At 38.2% G+C, this 27128-nt stretch overlaps 2 protein-coding genes across 4 annotated transcripts in view; one reads left to right on the plus strand and one right to left on the minus strand.

Moving 5' to 3' along the window:
- The window catches only part of ERCC8 (ERCC excision repair 8, CSA ubiquitin ligase complex subunit), a 39366-nt gene extending 30590 nt beyond the window's left edge, over positions 1-8776 (minus strand). For 2 of the 3 annotated variants that reach the window (XM_424742.8, XM_040655970.2), the window contains exons 1-4: positions 8655-8776; positions 4902-4997; positions 4665-4766; positions 155-278 (exon numbers count right to left, since the gene is read on the minus strand). In XM_424742.8, the coding sequence (XP_424742.1) occupies positions 155-278; positions 4665-4766; positions 4902-4997; positions 8655-8731 (399 nt within the window). In that variant the 5' untranslated portion in view covers positions 8732-8776. Of the gene's footprint in view, positions 1-154; positions 279-4664; positions 4767-4901; positions 4998-7934; positions 8274-8654 lie in introns of all 3 variants that reach the window. The other variant, XM_046905800.1, reaches the window with a different exon arrangement.
- Positions 8777-8887: 111 nt separating this feature from the next.
- The window catches only part of NDUFAF2 (NADH:ubiquinone oxidoreductase complex assembly factor 2), a 46378-nt gene continuing 28137 nt past the window's right edge, over positions 8888-27128 (plus strand). Inside the window, exon 1 of the mRNA NM_001199230.2 lies at positions 8888-9090. Within this exon, the coding sequence (NP_001186159.1) occupies positions 8964-9090 (127 nt within the window). The 5' untranslated portion in view covers positions 8888-8963. The remainder of the gene's footprint in view (positions 9091-27128) is intronic.

The raw sequence follows: 27128 nt of genomic DNA on the forward strand, positions 1-27128 counted from the left end.
CAAACCAACGTACAGTGCCACACTACTGCTGTTCTCACAACTGGGTGGTTTTTGTCCTTCCAAATGCCCAGTTCTATCGGGCTCAGGGTGAACTGAAGATGTGAAACAAATGACATGTATTAAAAAAGCCTAGAAAGCAAAGAAATTATCTTACTTGTAAAGTATTAGTATCCCATATTTTCAAGGTTTTATCAAATGAGCTTGATGTAAACATGCCAGTATCATGAGGATACCACTGGACTGTCTCCACACTGAATTTATGTGCATCAGGATGGCTCCTAAAATCAAAGGGTTTAAATTGGTTAGTGTCTTGCTAATTGGCTTATAATTGTCTTGATATTCACTGATTACTTGAATAAGAAACCGGTTTTTTGTTTGTTTGTTTGTTTTTTAATTATACTAAGTTTTCAAGTCGAACTAGTTATTTTGGCACCTCAATTTCCACACAAAGTAAATTACTTCACACAGCCCTTATTTCAGGAAAGTATGAATCATTTATCCCGTAAAAATATGGTATTTATAGCATATCACAAGTTAAGGCTCTGAAACACAAAAAAGGCTCTGGGACACAAAAGACAGTATATCTTTCAAAATTTTTCATTTCTTATGCTTAAATTTATAACGTTTAAGGTTAAGACATAACACTACAAACCATTTATATTTGTGGAATCCACTGTCTTAGAACCAGACACACTGAAATATACAATCACATAAACAGTTCAAAAAAAACATGATTAGCTAATAATTACAGCTACACAATTACTGGAATTTCAAGTAACTGAAGCTACCAGACAGCAGTAGATCAAATTAATGCGACGTTTTTGTTTGTTTGTTTGTTTTTTGCATTTACAAATGAAACACTCCATTCAACTGTACATAGTAATAAAAGGTAATATAAATAATAATACTACTGGGAGGAATGGACACCACAGCCAACCTTAACAGCTCCAGGACATGATTCAACCAGACTCTAAATGCTATGGGCAGCTCTGTATATCTGCTAGGCCACACATATCTGAGCTGGATCCACATGGATTCAGCCTGAGGGCCCAGTACCACTCCCCCAGCTTCAGAAGCATCATGCTGTCAGTCTCCCTGGTAGGGAGAAAAGCATCACCAGAGTTTCTTGCTCAATCATTCACTCCCCCCACGTGGGATGGGAGAGAGAACTGTAAACACAGAACTGAGAAAGCCTATTGGCTGAGACTAAGACAGTTTAATAAATCAAAGGGAAATAAAACCACTAACTACACAGAATATCATAAAAATAAATAAATAGAATAAAAGCAAGTGCTCACCAAGTGACTGAACCCCAGCCAATCCCAAAGCAATAGCAAGCCCTTGAAAATTTATCTTTCCCTCACTCCACCCACCACCTTCCCTTTGCCATCCCAAGTTCACATGACATTGTATGGTATGGAATATCTCATCTCCTTGGTTAATTCAGATCAAGGCCATGCTCCCTTCCAACCTACTATCCATCCCCAACCTATTTACTGAGGGGTCAGAGTGAAAAGCAGTGAAAACCTTGACGACCTGAAGTACTTTTGAAAAACAGCTAAGATACTGCTGTATTATCAACATTCTTTAGGCCACAAATTCAAAACATGGCACCACACAAGCTACTGTGAAGAGAAATAACTCCACCTCAGCCAGACCCAGCATACATACTAAAGCAGTCCAATTGGCTCCATCTTGAGCTAGTCACAGCTCACTGTCAAACTCACAGGATTTCTTCACTACAACTCTTATCTTTGCATTGCTCTTTCGAGTCTCCTGGCCTCCAAAGTGACAACTATTGCAAGGGAATCATTGTGTAAATATTAATTCAGATCTTCTGCATAGATATGGCACTACACCTCAGCTAATAAAGCTTCCTGTTTACTTGGGTTGCTAGAAAGCACAGAAGATATCTTATGTCTTTAAACAGAGTGAGCCTGAAGCCAGCACTGACAATATTAATAACTACTGAGCAACTATTGAGTTTAGTTTAATAACTTCTCCTTGGTTATTTCTAAGTGATTACCCTGTAACAGCCTGTTACTTTGTCACAATGCTTAGCATTCCCTGATTTTGAGCACCTACTCCACAGGGGAACAAGCTAAAAATCTTCAGTACCTCTAACGCCAAGAAATCAAGCCTAAATCAGTGTGAACTTAACTCCTGGAGTCATTTGTACAGATCCATACAGAAATATCTCAATTCATTATCCAATAAAAACTAAATTCATTGAACTAACTACCTCCATGCAGTACATACAAGTGTACAAAACTGGACTGCGTTCGGCACTGTACTAAAATAATCATTTCTTCTACGTCCTCTCTTGAGTAGCTCTGCAGGAATCACCTTTGGTCAAGTTGGGCTTAGTAGTGGCCATGTGCCATTCCACTTCATCTCTCAGAGCTGCATATTTTTTCTAATTCATTTTATATGCAGTGCTTTTCCCCACTAGTGAGGAAATCCCAACCTTTTTAATGTAAGAAAAATATGGAATGAATTATATGGACAGTAAAGTCACTGATATTCACTCATCCTGGAGAGTTTTCAAATAGAGATCTACAGAAGCATCAGCTACGTTATTGAGAAGCTGGTAAAGTTTGTTTACTCTTAAATGTCAGTTTTTGCCACATAACAGCATGAATCATAGGAAACCAAGCAAAGGTTGATGTGCTGAATCCAAACAAGGAAGGAAAAATTTAGAAAACTTCTGTTCCGATCATGACTCCAAATCTACGTAAGAAACATTAGGTATATTGCAATCTAATGTTAGGAATCACCTTCTCTAATGGTCTAAACTATTGGACCCTCAGCTGTCCCAGGTCAGAATCTACTCAGAAATGTCCTCACGGAACATGTAACAGGAACTTTTTCTTAAAGCAATTTCCAGACCAGAGTTGCTTTGCACCCTGCAAACTTGGATCACAGACAAATCCTTAAAGGATGTCATTATCATGTGCTTTAAAGATAAGAGACAATCAGATCAAAAGTATTTCTCATTGGTAATTAGAAATTCATTTATAATGTCAGGAAGTCTACATGGATAATAATGCAATATCTGAAGCTACATATGTAGCTAATTAGCTACAGTAAGTATTTAAAACATACCAGGAAACTAGACAAATACTTGGAATAAAGTATAATAATAATTTAAGGCATAAACCTTACTACAGTAACTATAAGCAATAACAATAGCAACATGATTCAAAACATTGTTCTACACAAAATAAGATTCTACTACTACAATTTAATCTTCTGTACAAGTGATGTGAAATAAAAGATGGATCTATATAAATAAACACCTACTCAAGAGACAGATTGCCAGCTAGCCATACTGAAATAGAATTTTCAAGTATGGAATGCTTCAACTGACTAGACTGATAAGTAAACAAAGCAGGATTTTAGTACAGATTTATAACTTTTCTTATACTGTACGTTAGCAACAAGTGTTTCTTCGGTTTTCTGTGTATGTTTCAGAATTCACTTTTGTTTTTAGGTTCAGAGATACACATTTGTTACTAGCTCTTAACTATGTATTTGTTTTCATTCATGTTCTATTAATCTTTTTAAAATTCTTCTTATTGCCCAATATACCAACCTGAGACTCTGAGATATGTTATAGATATTTTCTGTGCTTGTTGAAATCACTCATCAAGTTCTCAAACCTCACACAACTTAAAGGTTAGGAAAAAACAAGGAGAAAATGTAGGTACTAATCTTTTACAAAGTTGGATATATGCCATTGTTACCCTTAAAGTCCTAAGCTAATAGAAAATCTAAGCACAAATTAAAAACAGTTTTTGCTAGAAGACTTAATGCCAATAATGGACAAATCTACACTACCTGCAGGAAAGGTCTCACACAGCAATAAAGCTTTTGAGTCTTTACACTGATTTTTTCAACTAGGGTCTTCAGAAAAATATGTCCCACTTTTGTCAGTAAAACATCTGTCCTCATTCAAACTTTCCTAAAAAGTTCTGTATTAATTAGTACTTTAACTAGACAACGTGATGTTAATCTGGTGAACTTAAGATAAGCAACTGTAAAGAGAGAGAATGAAAATAAAATCAACAACTACAAACCTTAGATTTTGTTTCCCATCTGCTGAACAATTATGCAAAATCGTTTTTCCTTTGCTTAAACATATAATAATTCCAAGATACATAAAATTATATATATATATAGGAATGCAAGGAATATTTCCACAGCAGTCACAAAGTGATTGCCTCATGGGAAAAGAATTGTGACATGGAAGAGTATTTTTTTTCCTAACATTAAAATATGAGATTGGAGTCCTAATAGACCAGGTCTACAGACACACAAAGCTTTCTACTTTAATTTCTATACAAACACCTTTAATACTCATCATTTTAACTTTCAAACTGCCAGAGACATGCTCAAACAATGTTAATAAATACTCATTGCACAGATATAACAAGTAACCATTGCTATGTAGCAAATGACATATATCTTCACAAAGTTTCTACAGTTTTTCTCTTTATGTCAGAAACATAATCTGCAATGCTAGCCATCACCAATATATCTGGCACTATTTATAAGTCTCTTTATCCTAGACACAAGCATGCATATTAATCTGTTAATTTGGTGCTAGTCTTACAATGGATATCAATATTAACTTTTAATAGTTTTTTTCTTTAAGTACTTACCTTCCCACAGAACAAAGTGCTTTACATGTGTAATTTGGTTTTCTGCTCAAGTTTTCAAGGTCATAAAGAACAATAACACCATCTGAGCCACCTGATAACATGCTGAAAGTATAAATAAAACACTCAGGTTACAAAAGGTAAGACCTCAACCTGCTAAACATAATTAAGGATTCAGCCACAAAAAGATGGCCAAGACATAGTGCAGAGATTTTTTGCCAAACTTAAGTATATACTTACTATCTTCCCTCAACAGGCTCGATATCAAGGGTGTTAATACCACTGCCATGTATTCTTTCCACATCTCTATCTTTATTTAATTCTAAACTTAGAACCCTGAAAAAAAAAGAAGAAGAAGAAGAAAAATGATCAGAAAAGTGAGATGAACAATATGAACAACAGATTTTCAAGATATCGCTATGTAACTCTACACAGTGCAAAGCACGGTTTCATCCTCAGTGCATTTAACACACCATCTATTTATTCTTGCAAAGTAAACTTACAGAAACACAAAGCAAGATTAAAAATTTGACAGAAAAAGTATTTTATCACTGGTATTGTTGGAAGGTAAGAGGCAAAAAAACATGTAAGACAGGCTCAAAGGAATATCAAAGCTGCATTTGAGGTTAAAACATGAAGCATCAAAACAAGAAAGTTTGAAAAAATACAGATAGGGTAAACATTAGGAAGTATTTGTCATCTTTGTGACAAATATTAGTTACTTGCAAGATTCATCATGTACCATCACTCCTACTTGGAACTATGGACACCTAGTGGACAAATTCATTAAGTTTAATAAATCATATTATCATCTTTTACTACTACTTTGTGTGTTTACTACTTTGTGTGTTATACTTTCTGCAGCATTAAGAAAAAACTACACTATCTGCATGGTGAAGCTTCCAATAGTTTTTTGATCTTGTGATCAGAAAAAATCCTAATATCTTGTGATGTTTTCTGTGAGAAGCTTGAACTGTTAGAGGCAGAACGCTCAACAGTACACACAGACATGCTTCAAAAGCATGTAAGTCATTGAAGCTAATTCAAAATATGTAGAATTGTATGGGAACTGTTGAATCACAGCCTGAACCACTGATGGATCCCCTGAGGCAAGCACTGAGCCAGCAACAGGAGCACACGTGAAGGCAATTCAGCTCTATGACCAGAAGAGGTGGAGCCTGGGTACACCTCTCCTAGACCCCATTTAAGGGCTGACTGCCAGTAGGGAAGGATCTCTTTCTGGAGGTTGCTTCCTTTGGAATTTTTTATTGACTGCCTAGACATGGGTGAGTACTTATTTTTGATGATCTTTTTCCACTGTGATAATCTTTCTAGTTATACGACCTGTAAAATACAGCCTAACCACACCACTTGCTAACTGTATATTCATTGACTGTACAAGAATAGAATAGAATTATATGAGAATTTTGATATCCATAAAATATTTAAAATTTCTGAGCTCATGTCTGAACGTTGGTAAAGCAATATCTTGCCTTAAATAAATGTTTTAAGGCACGTGACTTGAAATGTAGTTCCAAATCTATTGAAGATGATGGATGATTCCTATTAGGTCAAAATGAAAATGGATAGGAGGGAAAAATGTTAGGTATGTGGTTTTTTCAAAAATATAAACCGTGCCCACTTTGCTTCCTTCTCAACATTGAACGCTACACAGAAGCTGAAGGGGCACAAAGTATCTATTATGATAAAATGCAAACCACAAATAAGCTTCCTGAATTAGGGCAATTTCACCAATTACAACTATAAACTGCATATTTTATTATTTATCATCTATTTATATTATAGATTCTTTTTACAGAATCATAGAATCACTCAGGTTGGAAAAGACTCTAAAGATTGTGGAGTCCAACCACAACCTAACTGTACTACCCTAACAGCCCTCCACTGTATCACATCTCTGAGCACCACATCCAAATTGTTTCTAAACACATCCAGGGATGGTGACTCTACCACCTCCTTGAGGAGCCTATTCCAGTGCTTAATAACCCTTTCTGTAAAGAATTTCTTCCTCCTATCCAACCCAAACCTCCCCTGGCACAACTTGAGGCCATTTCCCCTGGTCCTGTCACCTGCCAGCAGTGAGAAGAGACCAGCCCTATTCTCACTGTAAGCACCTTCCAAATATTGGAAGAGAGCAATGAGGACTCCCCTCAGCCTCCTCTTCCCCACACTAAACAGCCCCACTTCCTTCAGTCTCTCCTCACAGGGCATATTCTCCATGCCCTTCACAAGCCTTGTTGCCCTTCTTTGGACCTGCTCCAGCACCTCCATGTCCCTTCTGTGCTGAGGTGTCCAAAACTCAACACAGTACTCCAGGTGAGGCCTTACCAGGGCCAACTACAGGGGCAGGATGATTTCCCTAGTCCTGCTCACCAGAGCATTCCTGATACAAGGCAGGATGCCATTGGTCTTCTTGGCCACCTGGGCACACTGCTGGTTCCTATTCAGCTGACTGTCTGTCAGTACACCAAGCTTTCCAGCCAGCCATTCCTCCCCAAGCCTGTAGGGTTGTCTGGGGTTATTGTGACCAAAATGCAAGACCCAGCACCTGGCCCTATTGAAATTCATACAGTTAACCTTGGCCCATAGATCCAGTCTATCCAGACCCCTCTGTAGTAGCTTTCTGCCCTCAGGCAGATCAACACTCCCTCCCACCTTGGTGTTGTCTGCAAATTTACTGCAAATTTGTACTCAATCCCCTCATCAAGGTCATTAATAAAGATGTTAAATAGAAGCGGCCCCAGTACCGAGCCCTGGGGGACACCACTCGTGACCAGCTGCCAATTGGATTTAACTCCATTGAGCACAACTCTTTGGGCCCGGCCCTCCAGCCAGTGTTTCACCCAGCAGAGCATACGCCTATCCAAACCGTGGGCAGCCAGCTTCTCCACAAGGATGTTGTGGAGGACAGTGTCAAAGGCTTTACTGAAGTCCAGGTAGACCACATCGACAGCCTTACCCTCATTCACTAAGCGGGTCACCTTGTCACAGAATGAAATCAGGTTTGTCAGACAGGATCTACCATTAGTAAACCCATGCTGACTGGGCCTGATCCCCTGGTTGACATTTAACTGGTCCATGATGGCTCCTGAGATAATCCGTTCCATAACTTTTCCTGTATACAGCCACAAAATCCCAGCTGAAGGCAAATACACAGGTAAACAAATGGCAACCTTGGTGTGAGGATCCAACACAAATCCTTCCAGCTGATGAATGCAGTTCTGTGAGCAACTGCACAGAGACTGGCTTTACCTCATTTATCTTGAAGAACTGCAGCAAAACAGACTCCTTAATAATGACCAAATATCATCACATTACTGTCTTTGACAGCTGTATGAATAAGCCCCTCTCTTCAGTCATCACTTTCCAAAAAAGCTTCTATAAACAGAAAATAATCCCGCATCCAATTCTTTTGTCAGCAGTCAACAGATGTGCTTTTGGGAAGATCGAGGTCGAGCTGATGCATGAGCCCAAGCACCACCTAGGTCTCGCCTTTTCATGAAACACAGCATAGTCACACATCAGTGGAAACAGCCTCTGAGTCCGGCAAGGCAGAACAGGCAGTGACACCGTGCTGCACCTCATCATCGTCTGCAAAACAAGCAGTGACACTGCGCTGCACCTCATCACCGTCTGCATTCAACCCAGTCACACACCACTCATACGCTTGCCCCAGGGCAACTCCCAGTTGCCAACAAAAATCCTACCAAACCCTTCCCAGATGAGTAACGGCGCGCACCGGACAGCCTCTGCCGGGCAGCGCGCCAGGTCAGACTGAAGGACTGCCGCCTGCTCCGCCGCAGCTCGCCCCGCTCCCGGGGCAGGCGGTGGGGTAGAGCCCGGCCCTCGGCTCGCGCCGAAGAGAGGACGGTTCCGGGCCCCGCCTCAGGTCGGCCCCCAAGAGTGAAACAGCCGCTGGTGTTCCGCCCCACGCAGCCGCGCCTCAGTCTTTTTCCCCCCAGGCCCGGCTACCTGCGGGTGGACTCAGCCCGGCGCAGCCGCAAGGGATCGTCGAGCCCGGCCTGACGAGCAGAAATAAACCCCAACATGGTAGAACGGCACCTCCAGTTGACACCACTCCGCCATCTTGGGCCTGTGCTGGCCGGGATTGGCTGGAGGTAGGGAGGTTTCCGCCAATCGCTAGCGGTGTTGCTGGCATGCCCGCCACCGAGAGGGAGGAGCTGGCGGAGTAGGGTCACGTGATTGGCACCGCGGGGCGGGGCTACCTACGGGCTGGGGTCGCACGCTGCGGCCTGCGGTGGTGGTGTGGGCCCTACCGGGATGGGCCGCGCCTGGCAGGCGCTGCGGGCACTGCGCCTGCGGCTCCTGGGGCCAGCGAAGGAGCTGGTGGGCACCGACCAGTTCGGCAACAAGTACTACCGCGTGCCTCAGCACCAGACCGGCGCAGGTAGGCACGGGGTCTCCCCTCAGGTTGCCTCGCTGTGGCCCGGACTGAGCGCTGTGGTACAGCCCGCAGCAGCGCGAGTGGTGCGCCGCCCGAGGCGGGGGCTGCAGGGAACGCCGCCCCGCGCTGAGGGCACCGCCCCGGGCACCGGAGTGACGTCTCCGTTTGTGAGGGCGGAAAGCGTGCGGCTTTGGAGGGGCGGCGGGCGGCTGCGGGGTGTGATTTGGTTTGAAGAACACCGAGTTTTGGTTTGAGGAACCTCACATCGTGCTGCGCGGACGCTGCACAGCTCTGCGTCATTTAACGAAAGTGGCATGTCTGAAGGTGTGCGAGTGCACATGCTGCAGTCACACTCCCTCTCCCTGTACAGCTTTTCTTGCCCACTAGGTGTGTTTTACACAGCTGCTCCCCACGCAGACCTGTGCCACGTGGTGCGGTGGATCAGAAGCATAAGGTGTAAGGCTGCAGTCTTTGAAGTCAGTGCCATTCCTGAAGTGCAGGGACAGGCACACATCTCCTCTTGGGATACGAGTAACGTTTCCTGCAGTTGTTCTGCATCTTGGCAGTTCCCTGGCTGGTTTTGTTGCACACTTTTTGAAGGACTGGCAGTGAAATTGAACACAACTGTCAGACAAGTGTCTGGGAAGGTGATATGAGTGCGTTTTTGTCAGCTGTGTGTGGTTCCTCTGGGTTACTATGACAGTGGGACAATTCCAGGATTTCTCTGCTTTTCTTTCATCTTTTGGTTTTCTCTCTGTTGCAGCTTATGGTGACATTGAGAGGTGTACAAAAGGATTATAAGGAAAACAATGTGTATTCTGGACAAATTTGTATTCCAGTTCAGAGGGCTTCATAGAACACAGTTCACAAACTGAAAATTTTTCTTACCCAGAAAATCTTCATCTGTTAGTCTGGGTGGAAAGAGAGTCACGACAGCAGCCACAAGAGTCGGAGGAGTAGATGCACTGAGATAGTCTATGTCTGTGCTTGCTTATCAGTCAAAGCATGGACACCTTGCATTCAAATATAGTGATCACTGAAAACTAGTGAATTTCAGGTTTAGTGACATGGGGAAGAAATATTTCAGATGATGATAGTGCCAAATAATGAACGAATATCCCCAAAGAGGTGTGTGGTTTCAAACACAGCTGAATGGCTCCATTGTGTGGTTGTACCTTCTCACTTACAGGAAGGAGTAGAACCTACAGTCAGTTTCTTTGTTTATGATCCTGAAATTATTTCACTGTCAGCCCTTATTTACCGGTCAGAGTGACCTGCTTTACCAGAAATACTGGCAGTTTTTTGTAGATTTTTGAACTTTTGCAAGTGGGTGTTTTGCCATGAAAGCTCTCTTCTGAAGCTTTAAGATTGATCTCTGTATTTCGAAATTTATCGAAATTGCAGTACCAGTAAGAACGTAGGAAGATAAGACGTAGTTACTGAACTTCACAGGAGCACAGTATGAGAAGCTTTTAAATTTACTGAAGAATTGCAGTGATTCTAAGAATAGGTCATGCATGGTATCCTTTGAGTTCCTGACTTCTTTTCTTAAAATAGACTGTAGAAATAATGAGCATAATTCTTGAGAAATTAAATTGAGCAATGGGGGCTGGCCCTTACCAACTCTGTGATTCGAAGTCTGTCTGAAGCTGGTGAAATGAGTATTTTATATATCTTTTAAAGACTCTTGCACACTGTTTTTATATTAGTCATATAGCTGTTACAGCGTGGGTTTGTTGAATTATTGTTGTTTCTGATTTTTTCTCTGTCTTTGTACTGCACCTGACCAAATAAGTGCTTGGAAGCATGCAAAACAGACAGCTGCTGCTTTTTCTCAAAACCCAGACCCGGGGCTTGCCTTTGTTTCAGACTGGCAGAGGGATTCTAGCTTCAGCTGGGGGCAAGAAAAGAGTATGTGAGCAGTATCTATGTCTTCATGTGTTTTAAGCAGAAGCTGTCTGCCAGCTTTCTTTTGGTCTGTGCTGATCTTTAATGGAGGTTAGAATAGAATTGCATGGAGCTTGTGATGCAAATAATTTATGTCCTGTGTCTTTCAATTGTTCTCTTCTATACTCAGTTCTGGTTCTACAGCTCCCTTGAATGCTGGGGCCTTGTCCACATTACTAAGGAGCAAGTCAGGCAGATCAGCGGATCTATGTGGTCAATTTTTAGTTTTCCTTAAGTTTTTCAACACATGATTCAAAGAGTTTACTTCTTATTAAATTCTGTCTGCTTCCCAGGACTAAATGTCTGCAGTATGTGTAATTTGAAGTTTGCAAGGGGAGGGGGATTGGGAAGGGGGAGGAAGTGTAAATGATGCACACTTGGCCACCATATTGCCTTGCCACACAGTGTCTTGTTAGGTTTTGACATGTTTCGAAAGTGAGGATTCCATCTTTAAAACAAACAAACAGCAAAACAAACCAGCAAACAAAAAAAACCTAACCAAAACAATAGCAACAATTTGTCTACACAATGTACTCTTGAGATCCAAATCAACATGACAAATAGAGACAACTGCTTTGAATCAAATCACTGCAGTTGGTGTAGTCTCACAAGTATCCTAAAATCTGGGATGTCTCAGTCAAAATCAGGATGTAGTCAGTTTACACGGAGACAGCCTCTACTGGTTTTCAATCAAATGTCGTGTGTTCCTAATTTTGACAGTATTTGAATACTTAGGTTACTATATTATTTTTAGCAACTTGAATGTATTCGTGGTATAGGGAATCGCTGTGGTTTCCAGCCTTCAGTGGCATGCAAAGGTTCTAATTTTAGCAGCTCTTTGCATTATTTTGTAAAGGTCTGAAAGTAATGGCAAGAATATGTGCATGAAGAGGGTTTCTTAGTTCTCCTGAGTGAACAGAGAAACACTTGACATTTTGGAATGGAAAGTAAGGAAAATGTAAGACCGAGCAGTTTTGAGACTGGTTGTATTAATTCCTATGAAAGAGATAAGTGTTGAAAATTCCTAAACTGGAAGAATGAGGAGTTAGTAGATTCAGTAGGAGAAGACAATGCTAGAAATATAAAAGAAGTTGAGAAAAAAATAGGAGCTTCACTACAGGGGAAGGACTCTGAAGAAGGAATCGTTCTGCCCACAGAAGTCCAAAATAATTAGTGAGATTTAGAGTAGTTAATTTTCTTGAAGTAGGGAAGTTCTGATGCAGCAAAATTGAAGGCACATTGTGTGATATTTATCAGGGAAAAAAAATCATTTATTTTTCTTATTGTATATCTTGCTAAGAGTCACTGAGCATTTTAGGTCAGGTTTGTACTTTTCATCTTTTCTAAAGACTGATTCAGGACAACTTATATTTAAACTCTTCATTTTCTTAATTTGTACTGTCATTTTTTTAAAGAGACTCGTAGCTGAAATGAGCAGTCCATGAAGTGCTGGCATGTAGAAGAGTCATTTAACAACAGGAGATGAGTTTAAAAGCTTAAAGCATTTCCCTGTATGAAACAACCAAGCAAGGTTAGACTCAGCTTGGAGTTGCAGCTTCCCAGGGGTAGCTGGAAGAAAACATGAAACATTTTGTATCTAAGTCTGTGTGAGTTGCATAAACTTTACATTAAGGGGCATGTTGGCTGAGCCTGTGGTATGATCTGAGCTTTAAGATTGAAACTAGTATGTAAGGCACATTTCTCAGTATTCTCGTCAATAATGTGAGCCAGAAGTGGCAAAGTTTCTGTGGGAAACCTTTCCATGCGGAATACTTGCTTAAGTTCACATAAAAAATCTTTATTGGGGAAATTATTTATCATGACAAGCCAGAAATGTGCAAATAAGGGAGAATCTGTTTAAGGAGAAGATTGTAATTACTCAATTACAGGAATGGTGTAGCTTGTCTTGACTTTAATAGAAACATATACTTTTTTTTTTAATGAATAAAAAAATATAATTCTGTTGGGATTAAAGGAATTCTGATTGATCTGTTTTATGTAGTCTGTTACCTTCCTGTGCATCAGAAGCATAGAGCAGAATTTCTACTGTCTTTTCAAAACTTGCTGTAAAATACCATAATATATAAAATATGATTTGTTGAAGATTAGATGGAAACATTCTTGTAATGCTTAATGGAAGGAAGGCATCTCCTCTCTAAAGCTTATCTTCTGAGGTTAAAGCTAACGCTTTCCATTTGACAATTACCTTTCTTGCTAACAAAAATGAAACCCAAGGAAGAAGCAGAAACAGATTCTGGTGGTATGAAGCATGTATAAAGTGATTATAAAGCATTGTAGATAACTATACAGATTATTGGTGCGTATTAAAAACAAAATTTCAAACTGGGTTTTTTAAGTGTTGGTGGAAAGCTTATATATACGTTTTAGTTAGACACATCTAATTTTCAGATAAAGAAATTCAGCATTTGAATTTCGATTAATGAATTTGTTACCAAGTGTTGAGGGACTTTATTATTTTTGACTACTAAAATAAGAGCGCTGAGAAGGTGTTTTCTGTTTTAGGAGTATTTATCATGTAACATCCCGTAATACCTGACAGGTTCATGTTTGTCCAGATGGTGGCAACATAGTTTCAGAAACAAATTCTAATCAGAGCTCAGGAAATTGAGCTTTCCTTTGAGACTAGGGAAGGGAAGCTGAGCTCTAAAATAACTTTATGTGTATTTGTACAGAAATTAAACTTTCATTGCAGACTACCAGCTTTGAGGAGAGTAATTCTGGAATGACAAAACAGCTTTTCAGTATGTCTGGTATGTTATGTAGCAAAGCAATTACACTGCAAAGAGCTTACTGTGGATTATAAAAACATTAATATTTGAAAAACAGTGTTTGGGTGCAGTGATATGCTTTTTTCCTTCAGCTGCCAGAAGTGAGTTGACAACAGGCATGGTATGTTGAGCTCACCAACTTTAAAACCACGGATAGCAATAAGTAATCATAGGTATGTGCAGTAACTTGCTTGTTGTCTATTGCCATGCCTGGCTGTGATCTTCGGTGTGTACAATGATACTATACAAAGATGCTGACCATGTTGATTTTGTCTGCCAGCATTATGTTTTATATGCTGTACATTTGTTACTTTTAATTATTCAGGCTTTGGTTTGAGAGCCTGTATTCACTCATGCTCTGTGTGTGTTGTTATTTTTGTTTGGTCCTGTTTTTCCTTTTTTTTTTTCTTTTTTTAAATCTGTTTGGTGTCCAGAAATAAGAAATCAACACAAGGGAAGTTAAAATATATTTTTACTAACTTTTTCTGTTTCTTTTTGTGCATGTAAAAATGTTTTCAATAACTGGAACAATATGAGATGTTTTGTCAATCACATTGACTTAAACAGCAGCCACCTGCAGGATTGTAAATAATAGCCCTTTTGGTAGCTGGAAAGAATATGTTTCATTACAGTCATTTTGACGGCTGTTGCAAATGTGTTTGTCTAGATGTATCTCTTCTAAGTGTTAAAATAACTAGGGTACTTGTACTGATGTGCTTGCGCTTTCTTTTCCTAACCATGTAATTAAAAGTAGTATGACTCATCAATACATTATTCCATTGTAGGTTAGTACAAGTGAGCCTGTTATGGGTCCAAAGTGGCAGGAAAAAGCAGCTGTCTGATGGCTTTTGTTGCTTTCCTTTGAAACCATTAGCAGCCTTGCCCACATTTCATCCTTGGAACTTAATCACTGCAGAAATATGAATGCATAATAAACATGATCTGTATAGAGATCTAGGGTTTGGAATTATATTAGTAAGCTACAGAACAAGTGTAATGTACAGCAGAGACTTGAAGTGTATCTAGCTACTGTAGGAAATGTTTTACTAGCATCTCTGTTTAACAGATTTCTACTTAATTGTGTGAATTTGAGTAATGAAGCTTATAATTATTACTCAGATGCTTTGTTAATCTTGATTGTCTAATGAACATTTTTGATGCCCGCTCTTGCTGGTAGTTTATCTGGTGTATTCTTTTTTAGAATATAGTTGTTTATTACTGTGAAGTAAGATTAGGAGGAACATTAAAACACTTAAAAAGTGAATTTTTATTCGGTGTTATTTTTAAAAAGTAGTAGATATAATAAAAGGGGCAAAAAGTAGAACAAGAGTACAGTTGAGGAGCTGCAGTAAAAGAGAAGTGAAATTCTCATATGACTAGTGATAGGACTAGAGGGAATGGCTTCAAACTGCACCAGGGAAGATTCAGGCTGGACATTAGGAAATACTACTTCTCTGAAAGGGTGGTCAGGCATTGGAATGGGCTGCCCAGAGAGGTGGTGGAGTCACCAACCCTGGAGGTGTTCAAGGAACGTTTGGACGTTGTGTTGAGGGACATGGTTTAGTGAGAACCATTGGTGAAGGGCGAATGGTTGGACTGGATGATCCTGTGAGTCTTTTCCAACCTTGAAAAAAGAGGAGCTAAGGAAGGCTGGCAACTACTCTGTGGGCCAGTGCAACCTTCTTAGTTTCTTCTGAAGAATGGCAAAGGTGGTAAGGAGTTAGCTTTGATTTCTGCTTTGTGCAATAAGCTTTTTGTGTTGTTTTTTTTTAATACGCCTTTAAAGTGCCAAATTAGATTAGGAATTGGACAGGAATTGAATTGAGTGACAAAATCTGAGGCTTATGGTGGAATTGTGGGTTGTTAGTTCAAACAAATGTGTTGAGCAGCAAGGTATTAAAATTGAAAAAACTTCTTTTGCTCGTGTGAACAACCATTAAGAATTTTTTTTCTTTTAAGAAATAAGGTATTTGGAAGATATGGCTTATAGGAGCAGTAGGGGGGAGAGGAGGGGGAGGGGGAACAACACAATTTAAAAAATACTTTAAACTTCAAATAGACTTATATTCTAGAAGGTTTAAAAAACAAAAAATGTTTGCCCTGGTGTTAAAATTGTCAAATTGTGGAAATTGTATTTCAGTTACAGTAATAAGACCTTCATAATTTGAAGTAACACATCTCTCTCTATTTGTAGTTAGGAAATACTAATGAACAAGGACTTGATTAGATAACGTGTTATCTCCTTTACTACATCCGATTAAAAAAAAGAAAGAAAGAAACTTGGGACTTTTTTTCTCAAATACTTGGGTTCTGTTGAAGTCCTTGACAAAGTTTCTGTCGTCTTGCAGAACTTTACCATTCTTTTTGCCATTCTTGTGAAATAGTTACTGAAAGGGAAGTTCTGTATATAAATATTTAATTTAATGCCATGTGGCATGTATTGGGGTTTAAATTATAAACACAGATTGTAAATACTTGATTTGAGCAATATGATTGAAATGCTGTATTCTGAAATTTCCAAAAATAAATGTAATGGTTTTGTGAGAAGCTAGTTAGCTGTACTGATTAAAAAAAGAATAAAAAATCCAAGTTTAGTTCCATGGTACAGTAAATCTCCAAACAGAGAGCTAGCAGAAAAAAAGTATTTGTCAAAAACAAACAAACAAACGAAAAACCAACTGGAATGGTCCTTTATGGGGCTGCTCATCCCTGCCTTTTTATCTTGGCCTCTCCTACTCTTGCTACAAATGCTTGTGCAGACTCATACTGGATCCTTCTTTAGTCTACCCAGGACACTTCCTTTTGTGAAGAGGAGTAGTCACCTGCCCTGGTTAGAGGCACAGACTGTACAGGTGCCTCAGTGCAGGAGAGCAAAAAGCACCAAGTGGTGAGAACAACAGGTTTGCTACTTCGAGTAGTAATTCTAGCTCAAATGCTAGCTGAACTGCTTGCTAGTCCATATTCACAATGGTGTAATTCTAATAATTCTAAAGAATCATGGCTGCACTGTTCATTTTTGCCTGTCTGTGAAAGTGGGGATTTACAAGGTACTCATTTTTTTTTTAATTTGCTCGTGTTTATAAAAGCACTGGGAACGAGTATCTTACTGCACAAAGCAAAATTCTGAATTGAACCTCTTGTAATGATTACAAAGGAGTCAAGGCAATACTTCTAGAACTAAGTTGTGGTTATTGTCTCATCTCTCTGAGATAATGTTTTAAAAATTCAGTGTAGTATCAGTTCTGTATATTGTTAAGAATTACTTCAGATGAAATAGAAATACCTGTTTATGTTATTAAAATATATTTTGTATTGTAATGTGGATATTTCATCATTTAAAAAAAAAAAGTTTCATTCCTGATTTGAGAAACATGAATACAGGACCAACAATTTATTTTAATAAACAAATCATGACATCAATATGATGTACTGTGATTTCCTAGGTTTTTTTTTTTTTTAATAGTTAATTGGGAATGTGGTTGTTTATGAAATCAGCTGTTTTTGTGAAATTTCTGTCATCTCCAATAAAAGACTTATCCTGTAAGCAGCTTCTGAGCCAGAGCTGGAAAATGGACACTTTCTGGTTTTGAGTCTGACCCGGATATATAGTAGTATTGGATAAAGTCCAGAAAATTGGAGCCAGGAACTCTAGTGAACCTGAAGATGATGAAGTGAGATTGGCTCAGCTATTTGCATTACAGCTTCCTACTGCTGAAAGGGAAAGATCTTGTTTGTTCCTTACCCTGTGTCCCTCAAGCTAGCTGTAGCACTTGTGAGCCTTGTTGCTGAGCTAATTTAACTCAGTGTTTTTATAGGATTAGATACGAAATTCTGATTTTTGTTTTGTATTAGAACAAAATGTAGATTGGTAGCAAGGTAGGAAGGTATGGTTATGATTTGTTATAGTCACAGATCTTTGGCATATATTAAACATATGTGGAAGAAGTCATTTTAAACATCCCACCAGGAGGGAAGATTGCCAAACTGAAGATTTTAAGAGGTTCTGTAATGTCAGTGGAACCTCTACTAATACTGTACTTCCTTCCCCACAGGTGTACTGTGAGGCTGCATGGTCTGGGCAGGTTCTGTGCAATGTTAAGGTAGTGTTTCTGAGAAACTCCTCTTGGATGGTTCCAGGACAGGGCTTTCTTCTGAGTTGTGGAAGGAGGCTCAGTCTGTTTTGAGGTCAAATTAATTTCTAGCTTTTTGGAAGAGCCATGGCATTCCAAAGTGTGACTGACTGTGCTCTAAAGCAGGAATATAGGCAGTCTCTCAGTTATGAGTAGTTGTCTTGTTTGTGCTGTTCCAAGGTGCAATAGCGCAATCCATTACTCTTACTTAGTCCTAGCTATTGTGTATTTAATATTTTGCTTTATTATTGTGCCAGCTGGTGAACAGGCAGTTTACATAAGGAACAAACATAGATCACAGATGCACCATGGAGTTGGTTGCATCTACTCTGTGTACAGGGAGGGTAAGAGCTTCACCTGCCTGAGCTCCCTCCTGTGTGATGACTCTGCACTTGGCTGTCTGGCTAAGTTTGTCTCTAAGCTTTGTTGAGTATATGTGCAAATATGTAGTAAGCTTTTGTTCGAACAGTAATCATCAAGATATCTTGTAGTAATGCATTTGAAAATTGTTAAAATACATAAGATATGTATAACATGAATATCTTGTAATCTTAAAAAGAGTTTACAAAAGCTCTGGATTGAGTTTTGTCACATGGTTGCATAGCAGTTTTATTACTGGTTTACCACAGAAATCATCTCCTTGCAACCAGTATACTTCTGGGGGAGGGATGAGGAAGGAATAAAACCACATGTTGTACTACCTAAGGGAAGATGGAGATATCTAAGATATTGTCCTAAAGATAGATCTGGAGAATGATCTAAGTTCTGTCTGGAGGCTTGCTGCTATGAAAATCATAGTGCAGTGGATTGTGGACTATATCATGAAGACCAGTTGGAGGCTACAGTTGCACTTAACTGAATTTACTTCCCACCTTGTACCCACTCTGATAAGGGGAAGAATGAATCAAATGGTGAATGAAAATAGAAACTATTAGGGATTTATGTTTTTTCCTTGGTTGATTTTATCAGTCTGTTCTGATGGAAAAACTGTTATTCTGAATGCTTTTTTTTTTCTCTCAAAACATTAAAAAAATTCATGCGCAACTTGAAAAAGTTTATTGGAATTGGTATGGCTTAAAAGTTTGGAATGTTAAAATGTTTAAGTATGTGTTAATTGATCATTTCAGACTCCATTTTCAAACATTCATATACTTACCATGCAAGCAGGATACATTCAGTAGTCCCTGGCTTGTAGGAAATTTGTACATCTTGCTTGCTTATCTTTAAATGTTAATGTTACAGAGATGCTTTCACAAAGCTACATTACCTCTGATACTTGAAATGAAGGAGCTGTTGATTAAAATACATCTACTTGTGCATTCTGGCCTCTTTTGAGCTGAAAGGGATTGTGTTCCCTTCCTCATTTGTTCTTAGATCATTGTAGATGCATTACCCTTGGTGCAAAGAGTTCATGAAGAAAATTTTTCTGTAGTGTAAGGGGTGGCGTAACTTGAAGTACTAGCACAGCTTACTAAAGGTATTTGGGGAATTAATTGTAATTGAATCGTGTGAACTAGAAGAAATTAAATTCATTATTATAATTGGAGTACTGAAGTGCTTAGGCAAAATATTGTTAGGCATCATATAATGCTAAAATTACAGTCGCCAGGTCATTTGTTCTGTATTGATGAGGTGTGGATTTATACAGGCTGCTAAGTGGATTGTAGACATCTGTGCTCTTACACTGACATTGCTCCATGTGATGCAGTTGGGTTGATGATTTCTGCTCATTGTTTCTGCCAGCCGTGTTTACTGTGACTGTGCTTGTGTGTCTTCCTTAAAATATTAATGAAGTTAGGAAATCTCAAGTATTTTTTTCTTCTTTACTGTGGTTTCATAATCTGTGGAGAGCTTTTTCTGTTTCTCATTCTACCAAATACTAAATGCAAGACCAAGTGCTGGGTTCTGCACTTTGGTCATGACTTCAGGCAATGCTACAGGCTTGGAGCTGCGTATTTCTGAGAGCAGCTGTTAGAAAAATTCCCACAAATCCTGTTTGGTTAGCACTGGAGCTTTCTAGCTCATCTTCCTGTTCAGAATGCTGACACAGCAGAAGAAGTTGGAAGTCAATGAAGTAGCACAAGAGGGAGAAATGTAACCATAGCAAGAAAGACTTGCGATTTTTCTGTTGATGTTTGTTTGTTTTGAGTGCAGTATTGTTGACCTATTTTAGAATAAGTGTCATGAAAGACTAATTTTACATTGGAAATAAGGTGACAGAAGACAAAGACTTAGATCAGAGATTTTCTTTTGTAATGGTTATAATTAGAAATAAGTGTTTTACAGAGAATGAAAAATGCTTTTCAACGGTAGCTTAAATTTTGGGCAGTGATAGATTTTTAGGGTTCAGTCCATTTATAACTGCCATTTAAAGCAGTCTAATCAGAAAGAGGAAGAGAACAGAACTATACTTGCAGTAGAAATTATGGAGAGCCTTCACCCTGCAGAGATGTTCCACCCAACCCATTCCCAAAGAAGGAACTATTATTTTCTTCTCATATTATTCTACTGTGCATTAATGCCTGTTGTTTTTTCAACATCCAATTTGAAATATTTCATAAATGTATACTGTGGTATTATAATGTCAGTGTAGTCCCTGCAGAATTAATTTCCTTGTTTTGGAGATGGCATATCTGTTTCTTGAAAGGGAGTAGCTCTCAGTTTAATTTGAAGTATCAGTCTAGTTCAAAAATGAGAACTTCCATCTGCTTAATAATCATATAAAATATTTATATCTCTGAAAAACATTATCATATCTAAAATTGACTGCATGATTTGCTGATCTTTCTTGCTTGTTTTCTTGCACGCCTCCTGGCATCTCTTCGTACAGTTCTGATGGAAAAGAAATAATTCTACATTAAAAACCAACCTGTCCCAAATTGTATTTTTTCCATAATTTTTTCAACCATGCGGTAACTATTCCAATAAGGAAAGTTATGATGTGTATGCAGTATTCAGTGCTTTCTCCTTCTTCCTCCTTGCACTCTCCAAGCGTGAAGAGTATAGAAACCTCTGTATTAGTGACAATTCACAAGTATCAGTAGCATTTTACCCTTTTACAAATAACCTGCTCATTTGTACATGCATACTGCTGAACAATTTTATGTACTCCTTTCTTCACTATAGCTTCCCAAGAAACTGCCAGCAGTATTCATTCTGCTATGCTGAAGAAGCTGACAGAAGATGGAGGTTATATTTCTATGAATTAAGAGAACTTTCTATTCTAAGACCAGATCTTGTGATTTACTGAATACTACTTTATCTGTGAGCCTTGATTCTGTATACAGAACTGTCACTTGTTAGAAAACGTGAGAGACTGCAAAATATTTTAAATGGAGAAACTGCCAATAAGAATATTGGGATTTTTTTTTTTTAATATGAGAAACATTAAAGCTCTAACAGATAATACGCATCTGGTGGACAATAAAATAGTTTCCTTCATATCAATATCGGTATGTATTTAGATAGTATACCTAACAGATGTTTGACAGCTGCTTTAAAAAAAAAAAAAAAGAAATTGAATGGAGAAAATAATTTTAAGACTGGGTAAGTAAGTACAGACACAGAGACCTCTCAGTAGTGAGGAATGGTAACACATTACATTCAAAACAGGCATAAAAACTTTTCAGTTATGACTAAAGAAGCCTACCAACAGTTGACAGTAGGATGGCCAAATGTTTCAAAGGTATGTAAGTTACTTTCAGGAAGACCTGTAGATGGTGCCTAATGCTTTAGAAGCTTTCAAATACTGTTTTAGAATTTGGAAAAATTAAACGTACTCTGGAAAAGGGAGTGAAGGTGGACAGCCACAGTGACTTATTAATCTGGAAGCAGTGTCTGAGTGGAGAGAACTAGAATACAGTTCTGGTATACTATCTACAAATACTAGCATTTACTGTAGGAGTGTACTACTTGAAAGGAGGTTGTAGAAAGGTGGAGATCTGCCTCTTCTCCTGCTTAACTGGTGATAGGGTGATAGGGAATGGTCTCAAGTTGCACCAGGGGAGGTTCAGATTGGATATTAGGAAAAATTTCATCTCCAAAAGAGCGGTCTGGTGCTGGAACAGGCTGCCTGGAAGGGTGTTAAGTCACTGTCCCTGAAGGCATTACAGAAACATGTAGATGCAGTGCTAAGGAAGATAGTTCAGTCTTGGCGAGTGGGCGGTTGGACTGGATGATCTTAGAGATCTTTTCCTAACTTGATGATTCTTTGATTCAGAGTTACCTCAAAAGGAGTGAGGGAAGGAGAGAATTCTACTTAGATACAGTGAGATGTTGTTTATTCTTGATTCTGACAGTGACACAGTCATAGTTTGCTGGCTTGATATTTGTACCTTACTGAAAACATTTCTATATTTTAAAATTGCTATCTTATGTTAAGCACTTAAGCTTAAGTATTTTCATATATGTCTATATTACTAGGTTATTTAACTTATTTAATTGTAATCATATAATCATGGAATGTCTTGGGTTGAACTGGACCATAAAGGTTATCTGTTTCCAACCCCTCAGTGTATGAAAACATTTTATTTTGCCTGTGGTGGCCTTGATTTTTAGGAATGTTGAATAATATTGCAGAATTGCATATATGAAATATATCTGTGTACTACATTCTGAATTATGTAAGATAAAACTAAATCTAAGCTGAGTGATCAAAAAATGGCAAATTACGATGGATAAATTCATTTAGAATGATTCCTGGTGCCTGTGCTTTGTAAACATTGTAGTAAACACTGTTGGTGGTGTTTCTCTAGATACTTTGTCAAATATACACAGATTTTCTTGCTATACTTCCCATCCTTTCTGGCAGCCTCCATATATAAATGTAGTGAAATAATGCAATATTCAAGAAACTGTCAGAATGAAAGCTATTGTAATACATTCAGTAATTGTCATTTTTGCTATCTACCCTACCAGACAGAATCTGTAGCTCAGGTGCAAAAACCTGTGACTGGAAACTATGTGTTAAGGAACATCTGCTTCACTATACTAAATGACTGCCGTTACAGAAGAGATTAGGGTGGGATTTTGTCTTGTTGGTAAAACTAATATATATTTGACTGTGAAAATGAAATAAAGTCCAGGAATTATTTGGTCTTGGATATTGTGATTCCATGAAGCAAAAAGAGATCTACTGAAATAATATTTTAGATATGTTTTTATTATTTTTTCATCAAGCTGATTGTGGAATTTGTGTTCTAATAACAAGTTTATATGGACCATTTTAATGAAAGCAATCTAAAAGAATCTCAAGTAGTCTTCTCTGAGCAAGTTGCCCTACCGATCTGCTTATTTTGCACAGCATTAAGGTTTCACCTAACTAGTGTGTGGCCCATGGGCAGCTGCAAGCCAGCTTTCTTACCTTGGAGGAGTTGTTGAAATAAGCCTGCTTTTGGACAGAATAGTTCTCTCACTGTTTCATTTGTTGCTGTTGTTTGGTTGGGGTTTTTGTTGTTATTTTTGATTGTTTTTTTAAATTCAACAAATCATAGTTAAGGTTAAGAAACCATTAACAGAGATCTTAAGGCTCAGCTAGTTTTGAGAGTTTGGAAATACATTCAATTCATCGGTCAGTCCAGTTCATGTAAGAGAATATTGTGCAGGTCACCCGACACATGCAAGAGAGGCTTCACCAAATTAATACTTCAGTTGGAAAAAGTGCTAAAACCTCATTAACAGTCTTTTGCAAGGGAATTATTCTGTAGTTGCCCATTTTTAGCTTGTTTTCCTCATTCTGAAAATTAAGTTTCGTGTGTGAACTGAATAGCAGCCCTTTGTTTTGGGAGATACTGTTTTTACTGAAACATCAGAAACAGAATCATGATTTCCAGTGTTGGTGATATACAGTTTAGTATTTCCTCCCAGCCCCTGGCCTCAGCGCATGTATGCATCCCAGGAGAAGAGAAAACAAATAGAAGACAGCTAGTCCTTAGCAAATAAATGTATGCATTGTTTTTATTAGGGAATTTCTCATTGAGAATGGTATTCCTTTATATGGAAAGGAGATGAGGAGATATGTAATGACTGGATTATTTAGTCTGCTTGCAAGTTGGCGAAGTAGTATTGCTTTACATATTTCATGGTAATGTCTACAGACAAGAGAAACAAATATTCTCCTAAAGCAAAATACTTGGGTTGCTATTTTACAATGGGTAAGCTGTGTGTGCTTTGTAACCTACAATAATAGAATGAGAAATCTTATTTTGCTTTACTGCATCAAAAGAAAACTGTTCAAAACTGTACTAACAGCTTCAGTCTTAGATATTTACTTATGTATTTTCCTTTTTCCTTCAGCAGTTAATGTGAAGATTTAGAAGAAGCAACCTTTCACAGCAAAGTGAATTCTTCCTCGAATATTTGACTATTTTGACACTATGGGAGGTTGTTTTAAGTTTTACTGCAGCCAAATTCTGATTTTTTTTTTTTAATCAATGCAAAGTACTCCAAAATGAATAGAGTTCGCAGAGCTGATTTGAGAAGCCTTTGGAATATACTGAAGGTCTTCCTATTTTATGCTGTAACTAAACAGAATAGAAAAAGTGATCTAATTTTTTTATATAAAAGGTTTCTTAAACAAGCCACTTTCCATGGGTAATGATTTAACCCTTTCAGTGACAGTGAGAATGAGGAGAAAAATGACCTGTCTCAAGCTTGTAGACTCCATATCTGGGCTAGCTATTTTAGTGCAGCTCAAATTCTAAAATGAGAAAATTGCAGAAATTTACAATTCAAAGTATGCTTCATCAGGAAGAAATCCACAGATTGTTTTGACACTCAGCTGGAAATTCAGCATGAAGATGGACGTCTCATGAAATTTGCAGCCACTGATTGAATTTATATTTCCATAAAGGCCATCAACAGTAGCAGCCTGCAGGGGAAGTGAGGGAAAATGACAAAAATTGTGAGGCTAGCATTTTTTTCCTGAGTCTTATAGTGGCAAATTACTTGTAATAAGGTCCTACACTGACCGGGATTAAAGAAAAATATAGGCAGCCAGAAGGAATTGATACCTCAGTTTAATTGATTTGAACTAGAAATGTCTGAATTTGATACTTAAATGTACATTTACTAATCTGTATGGTATGTAAAATTCTGCTACAAATCAGAAGTGTCCTTAATTGGAAAAATAAGACTCTTACTGGTAATTACAGAAGGTATCATATAGGTAATTTGATTTTATAATAAATTCCCAGAATAGAGAATGAATGGTAACAAAATGTGCAGAAGTGGATCGTGTTTATTTGGGGTGAAAATCTCGTCTCTTTGACATGCATTTGCTCCACCGTATTCATAGACACACACATAGACATATGAGAGGCTATGCAAGACTTGAATTTGTTTTAGAATAGGAAGTCTCATTACATTGGTCATTTAAAAAGGAAGTATGCATTCACAAAAACAAGTTGAGGTTGTCAAAACAATTAGTAAGAAGTGATGTTGTGACAAATGTCATATAATCAAACAGATGCATCTTCTGTAAATGAATTTTGCTTTCCCTTTGTGTTTCCATTGAAGCAGATGGGTGGGAAAAAGTTTTAGATGTTGAAGTACCTCCTTTTTTAGTAGAAACACTATCATAATTATCATCATCTTTGAGAGATTAGGATTTCCTTAATATCCATGTTTCAAAATACCTATGCTTTTAAGGACTACAGCAAAGGTAAATGTTAAAGTATTCATTTTTCATCTTAGTGCATTGGATACTACACGTGTCACTTCCAACGCACAGCAAGGCAGCTATACCCACCAAGTTGTATTCATAACCTTTTCCTCATAGTTAGTGATCTGTATCAGTGTATTCCTATGCTGCAGTTTCATCATGTTTTGCAAGCTAAGCAGTGTCAACAAAAATAATTCTGATATCAGTAGACATGTAAATGTTCCAGAAACTGATAAAGGAATTTTTTGTAGCCACTATCATTTCTTTAGTACCAAGGACAAATGCAAGTCAGGATGTAGCCTGGAGAGTCTTATGCTACTGTATGACATATTATGGGAAGGTTGATTGTGTTTTTTTGGTTTTTTTTTTACTAGTTGTTTTAAAGTATCTTCAAGCTGTGTTCACTGCTTACTTCTTGAAAGCCAAGTCTCACTTGAACATGTTGAAGAAGTGCGTTTCACTTGGTTTCCTCAAGAGCTGGGTGGTTTTTCTTGTTTCACTGCAGAATTGTGTTTCAGTATGATGAAACACAAGTGTGTGGTCGTAACATCAGTACAGCATCTTAGCATGTTGAGATGTTTAAGAATAGAAGAGTTGTGTTGTGTGACATCTCAGTATAAAAACACGAGGGTCACATATCTTAGCTCTTGAATCGAAAAGGAGTATGTTGGAATTCTAATGAGATTGATCTGATAACTTTGCAGTAATAAGAATTTCTATGAATTTCATTATTTCTATGAGTTTATGCTTTAGAGATTAAGTTAGGCAAGTGTGGTAACACAACTGTGTTTTTGTCTTACTTGTGAAAATTAAAATACAGTTTAGGAACTGTTTTTGAAGAGTACCTGGAAAGGTCCTGAACTGTCAAACACACCTATTAAGGTTCTTAGAAGTCGTGTGGGTATAAAGTTTGCAATTTGGTCTCATCTTTTCTTTCACTGGCATCAACATAAATGCTCTCAGGTAGAACCCTTTACATATATACTTAGTGGCTTCAGTTGTTGCAGTTAGTACTTCGGCATTTAATGACAGCAAAATATTCTAAAATCACCAGGCACACAATTGAGTGTTGATTAGGTATTGACATACTGTGAAAGCTCATGGACCTCTCTATTTGCTGGTTGGCCCAAAATGTATTTAGTCAGTCAAATGGGGAAAGAAGAATAACTGACCAGAGGACTGCATGGTGCTTTTTTTGTGCACATTTGTTTTGCTAGCATGCCAGGTGACCATGGAAACTTCCAAATTTGAGGAGATTAATTCCCAGATTTATTTATGTGAAAATGTTTTTTTGGTTTTTGATTGTTTTTTTTCCCTGTTCCACTCCTTTCTGTTAGAGTTCTGAATAGTTCTGGAAGTGAACAAGATGCTTGCAATCGCTTGTTTTTTGTGAAAGTTTTTTTCTTTCTTCACTACCTGCCCCACTTTGACCTGACTAAAATCAGCTAAAATGTTGTGTTGTTTTGTTTTTTTTTCCCTTCTGTATGAGCATTAATGGACAACACACTGAGTAAT

Source organism: Gallus gallus, chromosome Z (assembly GCF_016699485.2).
Source record: "Gallus gallus isolate bGalGal1 chromosome Z, bGalGal1.mat.broiler.GRCg7b, whole genome shotgun sequence".
Taxonomy (NCBI): Eukaryota; Metazoa; Chordata; class Aves; order Galliformes; family Phasianidae; genus Gallus; species Gallus gallus.